This window comes from Typopeltis vanoorti, chromosome 14, assembly GCF_054136105.1.
Source record: "Typopeltis vanoorti isolate ZY-2024b chromosome 14, IOZ_Tvanoo_1.0, whole genome shotgun sequence".
NCBI classification, from domain to species: Eukaryota; Metazoa; Arthropoda; class Arachnida; order Uropygi; family Thelyphonidae; genus Typopeltis; species Typopeltis vanoorti.
The window spans coordinates 59,825,719-59,847,550 of record NC_143562.1 but is presented as its reverse complement, the minus strand read 5'-3'; the positions used below and the strand labels follow the sequence as shown (position 1 = coordinate 59,847,550).

The 21,832-nt window shown below is 35.2% G+C and overlaps 1 protein-coding gene across 1 annotated transcript in view; it reads right to left on the bottom strand.

Annotated features, from left to right (window-relative positions):
* LOC150099522 (core histone macro-H2A.1-like) overlaps window positions 1-21,832 on the bottom strand; it is a 138,271-nt gene that overhangs the window by 15,076 nt on the left and 101,363 nt on the right. The window contains 1 exon segment of the mRNA XM_090403370.1: window positions 11,279-11,453. Within this exon segment, the coding sequence (XP_090259496.1) occupies window positions 11,279-11,453 (175 nt within the window).

Here is a 21,832-nt window from a genome sequence, read left to right as displayed (position 1 = left end):
TTTAAATACGTATTCAAAAAAAAATTATTTCATTAAAATTAAATAATTTTATTCGATGATTTTCATATGTTTTGATTGAAAAAAACTTATTGTTCGTATTGGGTTTTCACATCTGGAACCATTCTTCTATTTTTTCATGTGCACTGTTTTTTTTTCTGGAACCAATCTACCGTGTAAATGGAGAATGGACTGTGTCTGCATGTTCAGACACTGCCCACAGATACTTGTTTTACCATGTGTGTGTTGCTTCCATGTTGGATAGGTGCATTTTCACAAAGTTTATACATGTCAATTGCACTCTTTGGTAGAATTTTGTGTGTAACATTAGTGAATTGCCTTAATGATACTGGAAATCTCAAATGCAATTTGAACTGATTTCAAGTTGTACATGCACATATGTGTATATACATCTTTATTTGCTCTACATAAATCATTTGCTTTCTGCACCCAGTGACTGCATTATAAATACACATATCCCTCAATGTTACTGCGCATATCAAAATCGAGTTACTCAAATATAATAATCAAAGGTAAAAAAAAATTACAATTCATTGCCGCAGTATGACAGTGAAGAGTATAAGGAAAATACTACGGGTCAGAGAGTGCTTGACCTGGTAATTGCATCTGAGAATTTGGCTGTAACGAATATGACCACGTTGCCACCAATTGGTGAGAGTGATCATGAGGTCTTGACTTGGGAGGTGGCTAAAGGTGTGGAATTTATAATTAAGACAGGGTACATGTGGAATTATCAGGCTGGTACGTATGACAAGCTTAGGAGACTGATTGGTACAGTGCCATGGCATGTACAACTGCAAGGGCTAGAAGTTGACAGTGCATGGGAGGTGGTTAAAAAGTGTTTGCATGAAGCAATGGCTGACTGTATACCTAGAGTCTGAATAATAAATCAAGTAGGAGTTAAATGGATGAATAACACCATTAAGCTTGAGCTGCAAAAAAAGAAACAACCATGGAGGGAATTTAAGGAGAAAGGTGACCGGCAGGCACATGAACAGCATAAAGCCCAGGCCAGAAGGGTAACGAGTGTGGTAAAAAAAGCAAAAAAGGATTACGAAAGAACATTGGCCATGCAGGCTAAAGAGAATCCTAAACAGTTTTTTCAATATGTTGCAAGTAAAAGAAAAAATTTATATGGCAGAATGATTTTAAAGAATGCCGATGGTAGGGAGGTAACTGAATCAGTTGATATAGTTGAATTACTGAGCGAGCACTTTGCAAGAGTATATCATCCAGGTGGTGACATTGCAGAAATGAATGAACCAATAGATTATACGGGAATTGTGGTGAATGAAGTGGAGGTGAATAGTCTATTACAAAACCTCAATGCCAACTCATCTGCAGGATTGGATGGTATACCAGCTCGTGTCGTACGAGAAGCGGCTAAAGGATTGTCAGTACCCTTGACCATTTTGTTTAATCTGAGTCTCGGGTCTGGGTTAGTCCCGAGGGGGGTGGAAAGAGGGGAAAATAGTTCCACTGCATAAAGGAGGTTCCAAGACTGTTTACCGACCGATTAGCATATCGGGAATCGTTGTCAAGGTCTTGGAGAAACTAGTCGAGAAGAATACAGGATTGGATAGATGAAAATGGGATACTGTGTGGGGGGCAACATGATTTTGTGAAGAGTAGATCATGCTTCAGTAACTTGCACATTTTATAACACAGTGACAGCTGAACTGGATAAGGGTTATGGGTTTACAGTGATTCTACTGGACCTTGGCAAGGCCTTTGATAGGATACCACATGGAACTCTAATCATTAAACTGGAGCAGATGGGGATGGATATAGGGTTGGTGAGATGGGCAGGAGGGTGGCTGATGGAGAGATGCCAGAGAGTGGTTTATTCAGGAGTGGAGTCCAAAAGATGGCTTGTGACTAGTGGTGTGCCGCAGGGTTCTGTTCTTGGACCACTACTTTTCAATTTGTTAATGAACAAATTCAAAAGCAGGAAAGGATCTGAGAGGGAGTGTTCACTTGTTTGCTGATGATGCAAAGTTGGGTAGAGCAATTGTGAGTGCACAGGATGTCAAAATTTTGCAGGATGATTTGGATAGTTTGGAGGACTGGGCTAGGGAAAATGGATGTCAATTTAATGTGGCAAAGTGTAAGGTTATGCATTTTGGAGTGAAAAGATTAGCAGCAGTATATCACATTGGTGGAACTGTACTCCAGGAGATTGATGAGGCCAGGGATTTGGGAGTGTTGGTGGATAGAGAGTTGAAGTTTAGGGGGGCACATTGCAAAAGTGGCTAAATCAGCTCAGCAGAGACAAACAAGTTATTGTTTCTCTATATCGAGCCCTGATAAGACCACATCTGGACTACTGTGCCCAGATATGGGTGCCAGGGTTTCTTCTTGATGGGGAGGAGGTGGAGAGGATCCAGAGATGAGTGACCAAGATGGTGGCAGGTCTGTGGAATGAACCTTATGAGAGCAGATTGAAGATTTGTGGGTTGCAAAAATTGGTTGATAAGCAGAAAAGGGGTGATATGATTGAGATATTCAAATTACTGAAGGGTTTCTATAACGTCAATCCAGAAGATATTTTTGAGAAAAGGACTGGTGGTGGGAGGACTAGGGGGCCATACATAGGCTTTGAAAGTTGCAATGACACCCATGTCCATAGGTTGTAACGTATTATTACTATGTAATATATACACAAATTCACTTTAAGACAAATAGTTGAAAAATCTTGGGAATATAACAAGGATTTGTATTGAAGTTTTGTTGATCTGAAAATGGCATATGACAAGGTGCCAAGAAGAAAGCTCTTCAAAATGCTACAGTTATACGTGTAAATGGTGCATTATATCAAGCAATACATAGTCTCTATTTAAACTTGTAAGTCAGCAGTTAGAATTGAAGGAGGTACAGGAAGATGGTTTTGAGGTAAAATCAGGTGTGTGACAAGCAGTGGTGAGCTATAAGGGGCTCGTGGGAGCCTTTGTTAAATTTTTCTCAAATTTGCAAGTCCATTGTTCTTCTTGTTTACTTTTTTTTTTTTTTGCAAAAAAAATTTTTTTTAAACATATTAAGCGACAAAACTCATATGGTAACCTAACAAAAATTAGTCTATTCAGCATTGTATAGATTATTTGGGATTATTGTTTCAACTCCTCTATAACGAATGCACCCAAGTTTGAAAATAAAATAAGCGAATGCTCTATCTTTACCCTTCTCCCTTCTGATAGCCAATCCTATGGTAAAACCAGTGGCCAATCAAATGTTTTATAAAAGATTATAAAATATTTCATTCTTATTATATTTTGATAGTTAAAAAATGTTTTTCTTATGTAAGATAAATTAACACATTTGATTGTGTGTAAATAGTTGTTTAAAAATGATAGCCTTTAGAGGTTGATTATCCTCTAATACGTTTTGATTGGAATTCAGCAATTGTATTACAGCAACAGACATCGAAGAATGTCTTTAAATACTTTATTGGGCAAGAAGACATCAGGAAATTCTGGAATTTTGATAACAATAACTGGATTATTTGCAATTCATTTTAAATGGTGTGTTTTGGGACTGACTGATTTTGATAACAATGGAAGGGCTTTACAATTTTAGGTGGCATCAAAACTATACGAGATGCATGAAATGATGATTTCAAGCATCTCGTATAGAAAATCCTGTACTTGAAGTAACTAACAATATTGCAGACATGGCAAGGCAGAACTAGAAGTGGAGCCACAAGATGTTGCCAGATTTATGGAGTTCTATTCTCAGCCTCTCAACAATGAAGATCATCTGGTACTTGAAGAGCAGAGGCAAGAAGCTATATCTGAAGAGGTATTGATCATTAAGCCTAAATGCCTAACTAAAGTAAATGCATTATTGTAAGAGATTATGCATGTTACATGGAAATTTACAGAGAAAAGACAATAGCTTACATACACCCTTAGATAGGAACTTCTGAAAAAGACCAACATCATCAATATCACCCCAGTCTCATCAAATGTAGAAGATACATACAGATAAGACACAGTGCTATGCCTGACCAACAACAGATGGCATTACAGCACACAAACTTAATCAATAAACCAGATTTCAAACCATTAGGTTTTTTTATTATTATTACTTCAGTCATAACTGCACTTTCTCCAAACTTCAACATAATGCTTCAAATTAAAAACGTTTTCGAGTTATGTCACCCCTCTGAAACTAAAGGTGACGTAATTCCAGAGTATGAACTCAAATCCTCTGATATCATTACACATCCTGTCCTCTCCTAGCTTGTCTGTCATTCCTAAAAATAAAGCCTTTGCAACCAATACCAGTTAGTATACTGCCTATGAGGGCCAGATCATATGTCTACAATCTGATGCCATATATTCAACAAGGCAACAAACATTTAGTCCTTTGTTCTTGATATTTATATACATTCATTCAGGCTTTTTTGTATACTCACCTATGTAGTCAGCATGACTCAGTTGGAACAACTTGAAGTCTATTTTATCTAATGTCTCACTTATGCAAATATCCTTGCATATACAGTAGACACCACTTATTGCGATCACTTTGGGACAGTTTGCTTTTCGATAACAATAACCGATATAAAAAATTTGCATTGTTTATTTCAATTTATTGTTATGAACATCATTTAATTTATTTTATGTTATAAATACTTTTTAATAAGCAACAACATAAAATTTATTTTAAAAACTTATCTAGTGTTGTCTGTGATGTGTTTGAATATAGTAGTTCACGAATAAATTGCACATATTCATAATGCCTTTCGAAGTTTGTTGCGCACCACGATGAAGTGTTCGTAGAGCTTCTAAAATTTGTTCTTCTGTATTTGTATTAGGTTCACTTTCTTCTACTAGTTTAAAGTTCTCATTGGAAGCTGCTTGACATATTTCCCAACACTGTCATTGTAGCCACCACTTCAACATTGTTATCAATATCCAACCAATTTTCAAATTCTTCTTTTGACATACCATCTGTGGTTTTATCAAAAATTTCATTTGTAAGATATTCAAATTCTTCAGAAGGAGTTTCAGAATTTGTTTTAAAAAAATCCATCTTTTTGGAAGCAGTTTTCAATAATCTTCTCTGAGACTTGCTTTCATGACATTGCTACCAAATGCAATGCATCAAGAAGGAAAATCTTTTTTTTTTTAGCAATTGCACTTGTATCAGATTGGTCTTTTATATAATCAAGTTCAGCTATAATTTTCACACGAACTTCCCTGCAATAATAAGCTTTAAAAGCATGTATGATGTCTGGTCACATGGTTGAATTAATGATGTAGTGTTCGAAGGCAAGAAGATTATTTTATCATTCTTTAATGATAAATTGTATGTGCTTCATACAATTTATGAAGCACATACAATTTATTAATTGTATGTGCTCCTTACTAACACGACAATTTTTTGTTTTAATTTAAGATCCCACTTAACTAACCAATTGTTGAAAATGGCATTCGTCATCCAAGCATTTGCACTAGAACAGTAGTAACATGCAAACTTTTGACACCTTTAAAACACAGAGGATTTTTACTTTTTCCAATCACTAGAAGCTCTCTTTTCTCACAATAAAGAACTGTCACTTGCTCTTTTGAAGATTTAAATCCTTTAGTACTTTCATTTTTAAACAAATAAGTATACTTAGGCATTGCACAAAAATAATCCTGTTTTGTCTGCATTGTAAATATCCTTGGGAGAATATTCAGCAACCATTTTTGGCCACTCGGTCTTAATCCACATATCAGCTGATAAAGAATCAACACTTTTTTCCTTCACCATGAATATGCTTGTGTGAAATTTTCTTTGACCATTGTTTTTTCAAGTTCTGCTTTTTGAAGCATCAAAGGCCCATTAATCAAAGCATTTTTTTCACGAACATTACTAAAGCAAATTTTTAATGCTGATTCAACTTGAGTATCGTTATCAAATCAGGCTCTCTTTAGTAGAGCTGAAGTTTCAATGTTTGATCTGTTTTTTGAGACCTTACACAAGAGTTGTTGTGAAATGTTTAAATGTACAGCCATGCTATTCTGACGCATTCTGGGCAACTTATCATAGCATTCCAAAATTCTTTGCTTTTCTTGAAAAGATAAATCTTCATTTTTTTTACTTGCTTCTGCAATAATGCTAAGAGCTGTTTTAATGTGCACTTACTGAAAGAAAGCACGAAAATAAACGCAAAAAATCACAATTGGACTGTATTTACACCCACCTGCATTTGCCTGGAAGATTTAAGATTTACGGAAGATTAACACAAAAGTTGGATTTACAAATGTCCTTTGTTTAAATTTCTCCTTATTAACCCTTAAAGTTCTTAATTCTGAGATGCAAAAGGCTAAACATTTCAGAATTTTGATAACAATAACATTGTTTTCTATTCTTACCAGACCTACTCTAGTCATTTAGAATTCAATTACCTGACTAGGCCTTATGAATAATACAGTGCAGCAACTACAAAACGTTCACATCTCTCTAACTGAGCATTTATGATGGAATATCACCTACTCCATTCCTACTTCAAGTACATTGAGGTGTAATCCTGACTGCATTCTTCATGAACATTTTCTGCCATGTTCTGTCACTGCTTGTTTCATTTAATAATCTTTCAAATTAATTACTCTAAACATCCAGAATATCTTCAGATTTTATTATTATAAAATTTGAAGTTGGCAGACTGCAAATGTTGGATAGTTATTATCTGAAACTTCCAGGAAATCAAGGAAGGCTATACATCACCCGAAACTGACTGTCATACCTTCTCTTAAACTCATTCACACTAGATGTACTCACCACTTCAAGTGGCAAACTGTTCCACTCACTAACTGTTCTGTGAGAGCAAGCCCAAACTATCCGTAGTGTTCCACCACTACGGATAGTTTGGGCTTGCTTATCATGTCTTGGACACCCACTGCAAGATACAATAGAAAAGACACCTTACTCCATAGGAATAAATTTAAATATGAAAGACTTCTTAGAATCTGCTTCAACCTTAAGGAACTATCCAAACTTTAACAAATCTGGTTGTATGAAACTACCTCAATCTGGGAAGCACTCATCCTTAGAACTTCATTCCAACAGCCAAGAACATCCATCTTAGCCCACTAAGGGGTACTACTTAATTATCTATGAGACAAGATTTAGTTTTTTAGTAGACAAATAGAGAGTTAAAAGCAATGTTATATTAAATACAGAGTATTAAAATTATATTAAGTGCTTATAATTTGGTAGTAATATTAAGTGGCATCATCGGAACAAAGGCAAGAAAGCAATCCAAAATATTGCTTTCTTGCCTTTGTTCTGCTTCAATCATACTTGCCTTATATACTGGCTGCATGCATGTATCAATTTATTCATTGTTCCCTGATGAGGGCAATTTGACTTTGTCCAAATATTAGAAATATTAATTAAAAGTAATTCTAATTAATGTATAGTGTACATATAGTGTAAGAAGCAAAAAAGTTTTGTTTTTGCTCTCAAGTGCAGCATTTCAAGATAATCTTTCATCCAGGCATGGTTGGAGTCACATAAGAAGCAGGATGTTCAGAATCTGTTCTGCTCTCCCATAATTATGTTTTAAGAATTTCCACATATTCTCCTTCAATGGTTAAAATTTCTATATAGTCAACATATTACTCCCCCCCCCCCCCCTACCCAAGACAAGTTGTATCCGACAATGTCTGTTGTGTAAATCATCTCTTATGTGAAAGATATCTCAGAAAATATTAGGTGCATTTTAAAAAAAAATGTTTAATTCTACTTTTTCTCTGGCTCCAAAATTTGCTTCTTTCTATCTTCTATGGAGCAGGTTAGCTCATAAATTAAAGATGCCAAGAAATTTTATTCTTGGTTTTATCCTTTATCAGAGTGTAAGCAAACAAAGTTGTGCATGAAGTAACTTCACGACTGGGCTATTTGTATATAGAGGCTAATGACTTCATATCAATTGCTTTAGTATCCCATAATGCAATATACATATCCCTACGAACTGTATTATAGAAGGGCCACTACCCAGATTGTTTCAACCTTTATTGATAGACTTACCATGACATTTTTGAGAGTTTGCTCAAAACAGAAAGTAACTCCTTCTACGCTAAGTACTTATGATTCAAAAGGCTAAATAACGGAGTGGTTAACAAAAAACAACATTTCGTAGTAATAATTTTTAATTACTCTTAACTGAACATAAATATTAATAAGTTATTAATGTTTATCACTAGCGTGAACTTTCTTTAAAAATTCTTTGTTATTTTTAATCGCATCGAAAAATTCACTACAATTTAGTTCACTATTAAGTTTGCAGTGCAATACAGCTTTTACTGTTGATTCAGCCATTCTACCTCTTTCTTCAGACCATATGTTATTCATTATTGAGAATATCCTTTCAACAGGTGAAGATGTGCCTGGCAGGCTGAAAATGTATTCTATAATTTGGACAAGATTGGGCAATGAAATGTTCTTTTCTTTGAAATGACTGAATAGTTGTATCCATTTTTCTTAGCAACTTATATTTTTCAAAATATAATAGTTTGCCGACCAAAAAGCTTTTGCAATCACCACTTCATCCATGTTTATTGCATTATTTGCAAGAGTTTCATTATTTTTTTTCACCTGAAACTTCAATTTCTGACCAAGTTAATTCATTGTTGTTTATCCAAGTAAAAGATTCTGCTCCACCAAAACTATTTTCCCTAAACTCTTGTAGTATTGTATTAACATTTCCATTATTTTCCAGTATTCTAAAAATCTTTTTTGCTTCTTGAGGTATAAATTTATTATCACGCCTTTCCACAAGATTTGTTTTTAATTTTCCAAGTTCAATGACAATATCTGTTGCACTCGCTTTTGTACTTTCCATAATCAAGATAGATTTGTTACACAATTTGAGTTGCCCGTGCACAAACCACAAATACCTTTCATCACAATCATTATCAAAGAACTGTTTTATCATCACCGGACAGTGTTCTTGTGAAATAAAATATGATTTCAGTCCCTCATAGATTTCAAGTATTCTGTCAATAGCTGGAAGTAGCAAAAGAAAATGGGTGTTGCCATGTTGAAGAACTTTTTATACTCTACATCTACAAATTCACAGAAAGCTTTTAGTTGAGTGACTTGAACCGTATAAATGTGGAAATATTTATAAATTTTGACTACTCAAGCTTTTATTTCAATAGGTAGAACATCAACTGCAGTTTGAAGACAGTTGTGAACGATACGAGCACCGCAACTAATGCCCACAATATTTCTTCCTAGTTCCTTCTTCAATCGACTGTAAATATTGTTTTCTCCTCTCCGTTTTACACCCCCAAAATTGGTATTGCAGTTATCTCCACAAAATCCAATAATTTTTTTTTGTTATATTATGAGTTTTCATAACTGACATTAAATGGTTTGCCAGTATTTCTGCAGTTTCACCGGGAACTGATTGAAAGTCTAAGAGTTTAACTTTTACTCCACAATCTGGTGCAAAATACTGCACAACACATGGCACAGTTTTAATTTCTTTCCTGTTGGAAGAATCAATTGATATTATCACAAATGTTTTGTTTAAATCTTCACAAAGTTGCTGAAACAACAGTGGCTCAATCACATTAACAATGACAGCTTCACATTTTGTTCTACCTAGTCTAAACTTTGTTTCAAAAAGCTTTGATATCAATTTAGATGAACAATCGGCAGACTTAAAGCTAAGATTGTGAATAGCAACATGAAATGCAAAAGTTGCTTCTTTAGCAGCTATTAAAAATTCTTTGTCACCTGGATCGGCACCCTTAAAATATGACAATATCTTTGAGGAAGTTCCTGTTGCTGCTAGACTAGCCTTATGTTTCACACATGTCAAGTGATTTTTTTATGTCTGAACACCCACCATGAGCAACAGAAAATTCTAATAATTTTCTGTTCAGAAAATTCTGAACTTTGTCAATATGACCACAAACTTTTTTCAAAAACAGATAATCCTTTTTTAATTCATCGTTAAACACAGTTTCTTTTTGGCATTTTCGGGTTAAATTAATTTAATGAAGTAAAAAAAATCACAAACAACACGCAGAAAAGAAACACCAACTCGCAATCTAAACTCAACTAAGATTGCGCATGCTCAACAATGACTTGAGACGCGCTGTACAGGCTAGTCAAAGTGGGGTATTCGTGTTGCCTAATCGCCATTTTCCGAGGCTGCACTTTTTGTACTGCGTGTATAATCTGCACTTTTAAATTTTTACCAAATAATCGTGACAAAATGACAAACTGGCTGGTACATCGAGACCATACCTTCAAACTGGGATGTATGGTAAGCCTATTTATTGAGGTCTCATCAGTTGAATCTGGCATAGCATTATACATGTCTGCAGGGATATGTGCATTATGAGATAGTGAGGCGATTGATGTGAGGTCATTGGCCTCTATATACAAGTAGATCAGTTGTGAAGTTACTTCCTGAGCAAATTTACGCTCGAGTAAAGGATGAAACCAAGAATAGAATTTCTTGGCATCTTTAATTTATAGTATAACCAAGAGAAAAAAATTTCAACAAGCTAGCTCATGTTTCCTTCAAGTGCTTAAAGAATTCCTTATAAAAGTAATCTGTCCATAATTTTATCTGGCTACTATACAGAAATTATAAGGCAAGAATAGATAACATGATTTCATCAGCATGCTAAAGTCTACAGGTTTATGTGGAACACATGATCCTATTAAACTGTAGTTCTTTAAATTTACATGTGTGTTTAAAGAATCTAGAGGCCTTTCTAGGTCTTTCTTCCTAAACAAATATGACACAATATCCACCTCACAAATATGAAAGTATCCATCTGTAACAGTGGCCATTATAACTCTTATTTAGATAGCCTACACATCTGAACAAATTTTCTATTGGTATTGAAAGTCTGTCAGTCTGCTCTCATGAAGCTAGTTAAAATTACTAGTGAAATATAAGTAATAAAATATTACTTGCTATCTTAAACTCAAATCTTCTTCTGTTAAAGAATTAAATCCATAAAAGATCAAATTGAAAAAAAAAAGTTTTAATAGGAAAAACTATGAATGAACTCTTGAATCAAATTGTTGTAGCATCTGATACATCCCTTCATTGTAGATTCCAGGGAATTATGATGATATTGTTTTTATTATGTTCATCTCCTGCTCCAAGAATGTGATGAATATCCAATGGTGGTATAAAAGCAATGATAACTACTAATTTAATATATACACACACACACACATATATGATTTCCTTAATATATGATAATATACATAATGCTATTAATCAAAACACTTTTCTTACCTGCCACTACTTACTGAAGGAATTGCAAGAGACTTAAGATTTTTCTCATCTGCCAGAGACAAACAATTCTTTACTGCTTTTTCTAACATTTCACCAGCATTACTGGAACCATATGAAGGGATGTTACAATGAATAACATATTTGGCTGGAAAATTGTGGCCTGGGCAAATCACAGCTAAAGACAAACAGAAGATTTAGTATATAAAGTGAATTTAAGTATTTTCATTTCATTAAGTTATTTTTTTAGGTTGAAACCATTAACCACGTACCGGCCAGGACATATATATACGTCCACATTACCATGGATGTGAAGTGCATATTAAAATTGTAATACCATTGATATTACATTGAAATTTACAATGAATACGAAGCTTTTGAGGATGTGTATTTGATCTTTAATGGCCGGGAAGGTGGTTAAGCAATAAGCATAAAGTGTAATGACAAGAGTGCTAACCAATTCCAAAAAGTGTTGGATGGAAGTAATAGGACTGGCAATTCATAATTCCTTCATATATCTGACAAGTGTCTGATTTTATTATGAAAATAAAGCTCTTCGGAATAAGAATTTAGTTTATAATTTCTGTTCTAATGTATATTTTACATATTGTAACTTTATTTCCTTTATTTATTTTTTAGAAAGGAGATGCTGATGATATAATAAACAAAAAAAATCATTTCCTATATTTTGTCAAATTCAAATTAGTATTTTCAGGAAAATACTAATTTGAGTGCTATTGGATGTTGGGCTAAATGTCTGAGAATAAAGTTTTCTACATGTAAGACACTTTTATGCCTTCAAAATTACAAAGATTGGGATAATGGTTTTCAAGAAGGAATATTCCTTGAATATTTCAGTTACTTTTTTTTTTTTTCTCCTCTATAGAGGTACACTGTCTAGGTTGGCTTCAAATAAGAGAAAGTACAATCGCTGTGTTTATAATTAAGAAACAAGAAAGGAATCCAGTCAGTATCCCCCCCTCCCCAAAAAAAAAAGTTATTAGTTAATGTTGTACTGCAGAGCACTATTAATACAATTAATGAACAACTAGGATTTTTTATTATTGTACTTTATCGGGAATTCAAAATCTTTTGTAATGTGCAAAATTAGATGAAGCAGTGCTCTGAGTTGAAACTCAAAAAAAAAATACATAATGGAATGTAACAAATATTCATTGATGCGAGCCATTATCAGGGCATCTGTCCTAATAACAGTAACATCCCTCAAAAGAATTTCAGATGTGCATGCGGATTTTCTCCAAACGAATTTCTCAAAACTTCAAATTGCTCTTTGTACAAGTTGAACAATCAGTGGCAGTGCAGCTATTCCAGTGAGCAACAATTTCCTTAGAAGACAATTTCTAAGGAAATTGTTCCTCACTGGAATAGCTGCACTGCCACTGATTGTTCAACTTGTACAAAGAGCAATTTGAAAAACCCTTGTTTGGAGAAAATCTGCATACATATCCGAAATTCTTTTGAGGGATGTTACTGTTATTAGGACAGATGCTCTGATAATGGCTCGCATCAATGAATATTTGTTACATTCCATTATGTATTTATTTTTGAGTTTCAACTCGGAGCACTGCTTCATCTAATTTTGCACATCACAAAAGATTTTGAATTCCCGATAAAGTACAATAATAAAATTCTAGTTGTTCATTAATTGTATTAATAGTGCTCTGCAGTACGTACGACATTAACTAATAACTTTTTTTAGGGGGGAAATGCTGACTGGATTCCTTTCTTGTTTCTTAATTATAAACACACCGATTGTACCTTCTCTTATTTGAAGCCAACCTAGACAGTATTCCTTGAATATGTTTCTGTGTAGAGGAATCTTGTTCAAAGTAAAAAAATAGCTGTACTTTCATTAAGAGATCATTTAATGATTTCATATCCTGTTCATTACGATATATTAGGAAATTCATAATAATTCAGTATTTTTTATTTATTTTTTTAAATACCAATCCAATATTATAAGAGGATGAGAAAACTTATGTAGTACATTAGTACTACGTTTTTGGATGCAGATGATAATGATTAAAGAATAAATCTACTAACATTTATCTTGAAGAGTTGGATGTTATAGCTATTGGAACACTTAGTGAAAAGGCAGTTCCAGGAAGGAGAGAGAGAGAGAGGGGGGGGGATGGAATAAAAGAGGAGATGAGAAAGAGGTATGTTTTGTTTATAGTTGGAATGAAAAGAGATGTTAGGCAACTAATGCTCCTATTTTAATAGGCTCAAAAGAAAACAGAGGCATTACTGATGTTAATTCAGTGAGGCAGTGTCCACAGATATATACCTCTAGAAAAGACAGAGCTGAAACAGTGAGCCAGTGAGAGAGAGATCATTTATCAGCCAAATTCTCTCCTCTGGACAGCATTGAATCTTTTGGAAGGTTTTAGGTGTCACCCGAAACATTCAAAGAGTATTCTAAGGATGGGTGGATGTGGAATCTGTACAGAGTTAATAGGTGGATGGGCTGAAAATTAACAATTTAAGCAGAAGAGAATGCTTAGTTTTTTGGATGCTATGAAAGCTGCCATGTGATGAGTTTATGCCAGGAGAGGTTGAAATAAATGTCAGGCCAAGGAGAGAGAGATCTAATCCTGCTTAGTAATTTGTGTATTACTGAGAGTAAAGGCAAGTGAGCCGAGATCCATTTTGTGAGGAAAAAGGCAAGACTGCATTTTTGTAGCTCTGGAGGTGACTAGATTATTCTCATGCCAATGATATGGAGATAAGTGTTTAAGCACTAGTTGCAGATCTCAAAACTTGAAATGTTTGAGCACTGCATGGTTTGTCAACGAAGTAAGATGAATGAAGTACAAAGTTGTGGAGGGAATTATTAGTGACTGATTGTCATTTATGTATAGGAGAAAGAGGATAGGTAATAAAACAGATCCATAAGGCACTCATGTATTGGTGGTTAAACTCAAAGAGAGGGAACCACCCAAGGTAACACGTAACAGGGTGCTTAAGGGTCAAAGCTGTATAACTGAAAGGAGACCTCCACATAGCCTTTAACAAATGCAGAGAACTGACCAAGGCTTCTGACCTAATGTCCAATCCTCACCTTCTCATGGTGCACCCTGTTAGGTATCTACCTGGATAGTGAACAAACAAGGAGATGGACTGTCAATTTAGGATTTAGCCAATCAAATTATATATATATATATATATATATATATATATATTGGCTTAAACCACAATATAAAATGATGGTACAACATGACAGATTTTCATACCACCTGGAGCGTTGCCCGATTAAACAAGGCCACCATTGTTTTCACCAGAGAACCAGGGCGAACAACGAAAAGTCAGCAACTGCAAAAAAATTCTAAAATACACCCCTACTCAACATCACCAGAGGTCAAGATCAGTACTATCAACATAAGCCTGAATGGAAAACAGAGCTAAATGAGGAATTGGATAAGTACCAGATAGACATAATAGGGGTGACTGAAACAAAAAAGACTAAAACTGGTGAGATCTTTTTAAGCAATAAATACAAAATATTATATTCAGGCAATAACAATCAGGAAAAAAGAGTAGCTATAGTATTCAACACTAAATATGAGGATAATCTTGAATGGCAGGCAATGTCAAACAGAGTGATGTAGGCAAATATCAGAATGGGAAAATGGACAATGAGACTTATTTGTGCTTGTCGTCCAACAACAGGTTCTACTGAGGTAGAAGTGGAGAAATTTTTTGAGGCTTTAAAGCAACTGACACAGTGAAAAAGGAAAAGTTTGTCCTTGTTGGGATCTAAATAGCAGAGTAGGAAATGATTGTCACACATACAAAAATATGTGGGAAAATTTGGGAAAAGAGCATAACTAATAATAATGGCAAAGACCTGTTGGATTTCTCCTCAGGACCGGTAATTACTAACACAATGTTCCAAAATAATGTGCACAAATTCACATGGAAAGACGATGCAAGGAATAAGAAAAGTCTCATTGACTATGGTATTGTTCATAATGATGTTTTCTAACTGGAGTGTACAGAGGATAAAATTGAATTTCATATTGAAATGAAGAACATGTAATAAAGTTTTAAAGCGAATAAAAGTTGAGCAGTTCTCAGATGTAGATTGTAGACTAAAATACACAAACATTATTCAAGAAAGCATATCAAAAGTTCCTGGCGAATAAGACAACTTGTGCTCTTAGAAAATACAGATGTAAGAAAGCTGAACACTGTGTAAAGCTAGCTAAACAAGTCATGGGAAGACTTTGATAAAAACATAGAAAATTAATATAAGGAAGGTGGCAAGATATTCTGGAGGCAATTGAAAAAGCTCAACAGCCTCCAGAATATCTTGAAGCTGTTGAAAGAGTGCTGTAAAAGGAATTAGAGATGACAAAGGTGACATGAAAATCAGTAACAGCATACAGTGGTAAAAAAAACAACCCTCAAGGCATGCAATCAGGAATACATATCCATACTTGAAGTAGAAAAAGTCATCAAAAGCCTAAAATGTGAAAAGCAGCAGGAGTAGATGATATTTGACTAGAAATGCTCAAGTATGGAGGTATAAAAGTCTTACAGTGGTTGCACTGCATAGTTCAGAAGGCCTGGACGGAGGGACAAATTCCAGATGATTGGAGTAGAGCTCTCATAGTATCCATACACAAAAAGGGAAATAAAACTGAATGAGAATTACAGAGGTATTTCTCTATCGAGTGTTCCTGGTAAGATTTATGCAAGTATACTCGAGAAGGATTGTGAAACGGAAGCTTGGTGAAGAACAAGCTGAATTCAGGCCAAATAGAAGCTCTCAGGATCAGATTTTCACTTTACGACAAATAGTTGAAAAATCATGGGAATATAACAAAGATCGGTATTTAAGTTTTGCAGATCTGGAAAAGGCATATGACAAGGCCAAGAGAAAAGCTGTTCAAAACGCTACAGTTGTATGGTGTCGATGGGGCATTATATCAAGCAACTTAGTCTTTATTTCAGTTGTAAGTCAGCAGTTAGAATTGAAGTACAGGAAGATGGTTTAATATTGAATCTAGTGTCAGACAAGGATGTACATTATCCCCTCTGTTATTCATTATCTATATGGATCACATTAAGAAGGAAAGTTGTATTAAACACATCAAAATTGGAGATGGTAATCTCAGCTGTTTACTTTATGCAGATAATGTTATACTTGTAATAGATACGGTATGACAGTCAGCAATAACAAGACAAAGATAATAAAAATAGGCAGAAGCATTGAAAATATGAACTGCATTGTGAATGGAGAACCTATAGAACAAGTAAAACATTTCAGCTACTTAGGTAACATTTTTAATGAAGATGGTAGATAGACAACAGAATCAACAAAGCTAGTATGGTAGGATGTCAACTAAATAAATTTATATGGAATAAGAGAGAAATTAGTCAAAACACGAAACTAGCTGTATACAAGACATATCCTGTAGTTTTTCAAACCAACTTTAACTTATTGATCTGAGAGCTGGGTTAGAAATAAAACATTTGACCAAAGACTAGAGACCACAGATATGAGAATCCTGAGAAAGATTGGGGTGGGAACAGATAGCATCAATGGCAATATCGTATTAAAAATGAGGATATTAGGAAAGAACTTGACATTGTTAGTATGCAGGAATGTGTTAGCAGAGCTAATCTCAGGTGGTATGGTCACTTAAATAGAATGGAATAGGAAAGGTTAGCAAAACAAGTGTTCCCATGCAGGTTGGCAGGAAAAAGACCCAGAGGAAGACCAAGATTTAGGTGGATTGATACAGTAAAAAGTGGCTTAGAATACAGAAATATAAGATCTGATAATGTTGGAGTCAGTCTTGACAGGTAACAGATTGATTTGGAGGAAAATTATAGACAGGAAGTTAGTAATGATGTAAGTTTTTCATGTAGTACTATCATATCCTGTACACTCCTTGAGAGGCACATGTCAGGAATTTGATGATGAGAATTTACTGAGCAGGCTTTGATGTCAGACATGGAAATGTCGAGAAGGACAGCACAGTTCTCCAAACTTTTCCATGACATGTGTCGAGTGATGTAGAAGAAGAGGTCAGCAATGGATCATCTAGTTGGTGGAATCTGTACTGTGGTTGCTGATTAAATGATAAACCATTAGGTAACAGAGAGGTCCAGTTGATGATTTCCTCCATTATTTTGAAGAGGCTGGAGATGATGGCAATCAGGTTTTTTTGGATGCTATGGAAGCTACTTATGTGATGAGTTTATGCCAGGAGAGGTTATTCTGGATTCCACCCATTGGAATAAATGAAACTGATTTAAAATATTGCAGAGATGATATAGGATAGATGTCATTCCTGAAGCATATCTTTTAAGTACAACTGAAGAAATGCCATCAGCCACAGACTTTTTAATGTCCAAGCTTAGTATTCTTTTGATGTATTTTCACTGAAAAACTACAGGATATGCACATGGTGCTCTGTTTCTGGTACAGTATAAGATGATTTATCTTGGTGATCTGTGCAGGAGTTAGGGGAGAAGAATGATGCCAGGAAGTCAGCTGTATCTTTAGGTGCTGTAACAGTGATGTCATCTGAATAAGAGGTGGAAGAGCAGATAAGAAGGCAAAATTCCCACTTGGATAGGAGGCAAGTTTCATGCTGTTGGCCATTACAAAGTCAGACTTGGCTACTGATGGTTGTTTTGCATTTACTGCATGCTTCAGGATAGGCTGAATATGAAGTACAGGTTCTTTTTGCAAAGCTATCAGCAGTATGGTGAATTTTGTTCTTTGACTTGGTTGCATCTTTCCACGCCATGGAATGAAAAAATGAAATTATCCTCATTGGCATTGAAGGCCTTCATGTCCGTGAGGATAATTTCTGTAACTTGCTCAGAGCATGTATTTAGATCAGATGAGTGGAAGCAGTAGTTTAAGCAAGAAAAAGTAGAACTTATGGAGATCATCCCACTTTAGCACCTTTGTAGTGCCTAAGGACAAGTTGCAAACAGGATAACATTTTTTCATTAACTAGCAACCTATAAACAATTTATTATTATTACATGACACCTCCATGGAGTCCAAAGACTCATATCAATCCACCTATATCTTGGTCTTCCTCGGGGTCGTTTTGCTGCCAACCTAGCAGAGAACACTTGTTTTGCTAATCTTTCTTCGCCCATTCTGTTTAAGTGACCACACCACCTGAGATTAGCTCTGCTAATGCATTCTAGATGTTGAAAATGTCAAGTTCTTTCCTAATATCCTCGTTTTTAATATGATACTGCCATTGATGCCATCTGTTCATGCCCATAATCTTTCTCAGGACTCTCATATCTGAGGTCTCTAGTCTTTGGTCAAGTGTTTTACTTCTGACCCAGCTCTCAGATCCATAAGTTAAAACTGGTTTGAGCACTGTCTTGTATACAGCTAATTTAGTGTTCCGACTAATTTCTCTCTTATTCCATATGAATTTATTCAATTGACTTCCTACCATACCAGCTTTGCTGATTCTGTTGTCTATTTCTATATTTAATTTACCATCTTCAGTAAAAATTGTGCCTAAGTAGCTGAAATGTTTCACTTGTTCCACAGGTTCTACATTCACAACACAGTTGACATTTTCAATGATTCTGACTATTTTCATTGTCTTTGTCTTTTTATTGCTGACCTTCATACCATATCTATTACACCAGCTATTCAATTTAGTCAGAGAATCTTGCAGACTTGTAGCGGATTTATTTAGAAGTATAACATCATCCGCATAAAGCAAAGAGCTGACATTAACATCTCCAATTTTGATATCATGTTTAATACCACTTCATAATGTGATCCATATAGATAATGAATAACAGAGGGGATAATGTACATCCTTGTCTCACACCAGATTTAACATTAAACCATCTTCCTGTACTTCCTTCAATTCTAACTGCTGACTTACAACTCAAATAAAGACTAAGTATTGCTTGATATAATGCCCCATTGACACCATATAACTGTGGCGTATTGAATAGCTTCTCTCTTGGCACCTTGTCATATGCCTTTTCCAAATCGACAAAACTTAAATACAGATCTCTGTTATATTCCCATGCTTTCTCGACTATTTGTCGTAAAGTGAAGATCTGATCCTGACAGCCTCTATTTGGCCTGAATCCAGCTTGTTCTTCACCAAGCTTTTCTTCCACAATTCTTCTCAACCGTTTCTCAAGTATACTTGCATAGATCTTGCCAGGAACACTCAGTAGGGAAATAACACTGTAATTCTCACATTCAATTTTATTTCTCTTTTTATATATGGGTACTATGAGAGCTCTACTCCAATCATCGGGAATTCATCCCTCTGTCCAGGCTATCTGAACCATGCAGTGCAGCCACTGTAAGACTCTTATACCACCATACTTCAGCATTTCTGGTCGAATATCATCTACTCCTGCTGCCTTTCCACATTTCAAACCTTTGATGGCTTTTTCTACTTCAGGAATGGATATGTATTCCTGACTGCATGCCTGGTCAGTGTTTTTTACCACTGTGCTGTCATCACTGCTTGTTTCATTTAACAGTTTTTCAAAGTAATTACTCCATACTTCAAGGATACCTTTTTCTCACGTTTTCATGTCACCTTTATCATCTCCAACTCCTTTTACAGCACTCTTTCCACCATTCCTTAGCTTCTTCAACAACCTCCAGAATATTTTGCCACCTTCTTGATATTTATTTTCTATATTCTTGCCAAAGTCCTCCCATGACTTTCGTTTAGCTAGTTTTACACAGTGTTTAGCATTCTTGCATTTGTCTCTGTATTCTCTAAGAGCAAAAGCTATCTTATTTGACAGGAACTTTTGATATGTTTTCTTCTTTTCCTTCACTGCCTCTTTAACTTCCTGTGTCTACCAGGGAGTTCTGATTTTTTTATCCTTGCAGACAACCTCACCACATGCCTCTCTGGCAGAATCAATCAATGTTTTCTTCAGAGTTTGCCACTGAATCTCCAAGGTTTCATTCCTGTTCTCAAACTCTTTGTGTATTTTAGTCTACAGTTCACATTTGAGAGCTGCTCAACTTTTATTCGCTTTAAAACTTTCTTACATGTTATTTTTTTCAATATGAAATTCAATTTTATCCCGCTCAAGACTAAATAGTGATCACTTCCAATTTCAAATCCTCTGTACACTCTGGTGTCCTGCACCAGGGAGAAATCATCACTATCAACAATAATATAGTCAATGAGACTTTTCTTATTCCTAACCTCTTCTCTCCATGTGAATTTGTGCACATTTTCATGTTGGAACATGGCGTTAGTAATAACCAGTCCATGTCTTGAGCAGAAATCAAACAGGTATTTGCCATTATTATTAGATTTTCTCTTTTCAAATTTTTCCAAAATATTTTTCTATGTCTGACAATCATTTCCTACTCTGCTATTTAGATCCCCAACAAGGACCAACTTTTCCTTTTTCATTGTGTCAGTTGCTTTTTCTAAAGCCTCAAAAAATTCCTCCACTTCTACCTTAGTAGAACCTTCTGTGGGACCATAGGCACAAATAAGTCTTATTGTCCCAGTTCCCCATTCTGATATTTGCCCACATCAGTCTACTTGAGACTGTCTACCATTCAAGAAGATTAGCCTCGTATTTTGTGTTGAATACTATGGCTACACCTTCTTTTCCTTGATTGTCATTGCCTGAATATAACATTTTGTATTTATTGCTCAGAAAGATCTCACCAGTTTTTGTCTTTTTTGTTTCAGTCACCCCTATTATGTCGATCTGGTACTTATCTAATTCCTCAGCTAGCTGCATTTCTTTGCCATTTAGGCTTCTTATGTTGATAGTACCGATCTTTAACTCTGGTGATGTTGAGTTGGGGTTTGTTTTCCGATTTGTTCCAGTAGCTAACTTTTTGCTGTTCACCCTGGTTCCCTGGCGAAAACAACGGGGGTCTTGTTTAATTGGGCGACGGCCAAGCCGACATGAAATTTTGTCATGTTGTACCATCATTTTTTATTTTGGTTTCACCAATAAGCATACAATTTGGTCGGCTAAATCCCAAATTGCCAGCCCATCCTCGTTCGTTCAGTATCCAAGTAGATACCCAACAGGATGCACCACGAGAAGGTGAGGATTGGACATTAGGTCAGAAGCTCTGGTCAGTTCTCTGCATTCCTTTAAAGGCTATGTGGAGGTCTCCTCTCAGTTATACAGCTTTGACCCTTAAGCACCCCCTCCAATATTATCAGAGCTTATATTTTAATCTTTTAAGATATTAGTATTATCAATTCACTTAAATCTTGATCTTACTCTGGGTCATTTTCCTGCCATCCTGGAAAAAAAAACTTGTCTTGCTCTCCCATTCTGTTTTAAATTACCACAACATCCTTGGATCAGTTCTGCTCACACATTCTGGAATGCTAACAATATCATGTTCCTTATATAAATGTATTCCTAATCCCTCTGAGAAAGTAAACAATGCTCTGGCACTGTCATAATTAGATGTAAAATCAAACAGTTTCATTGTAATTTAATTATCAATAATTACTCATATTTCTTAGAGAGAAATATGTTTTAAGAGCTCTTTATGGTTTAATATTATAA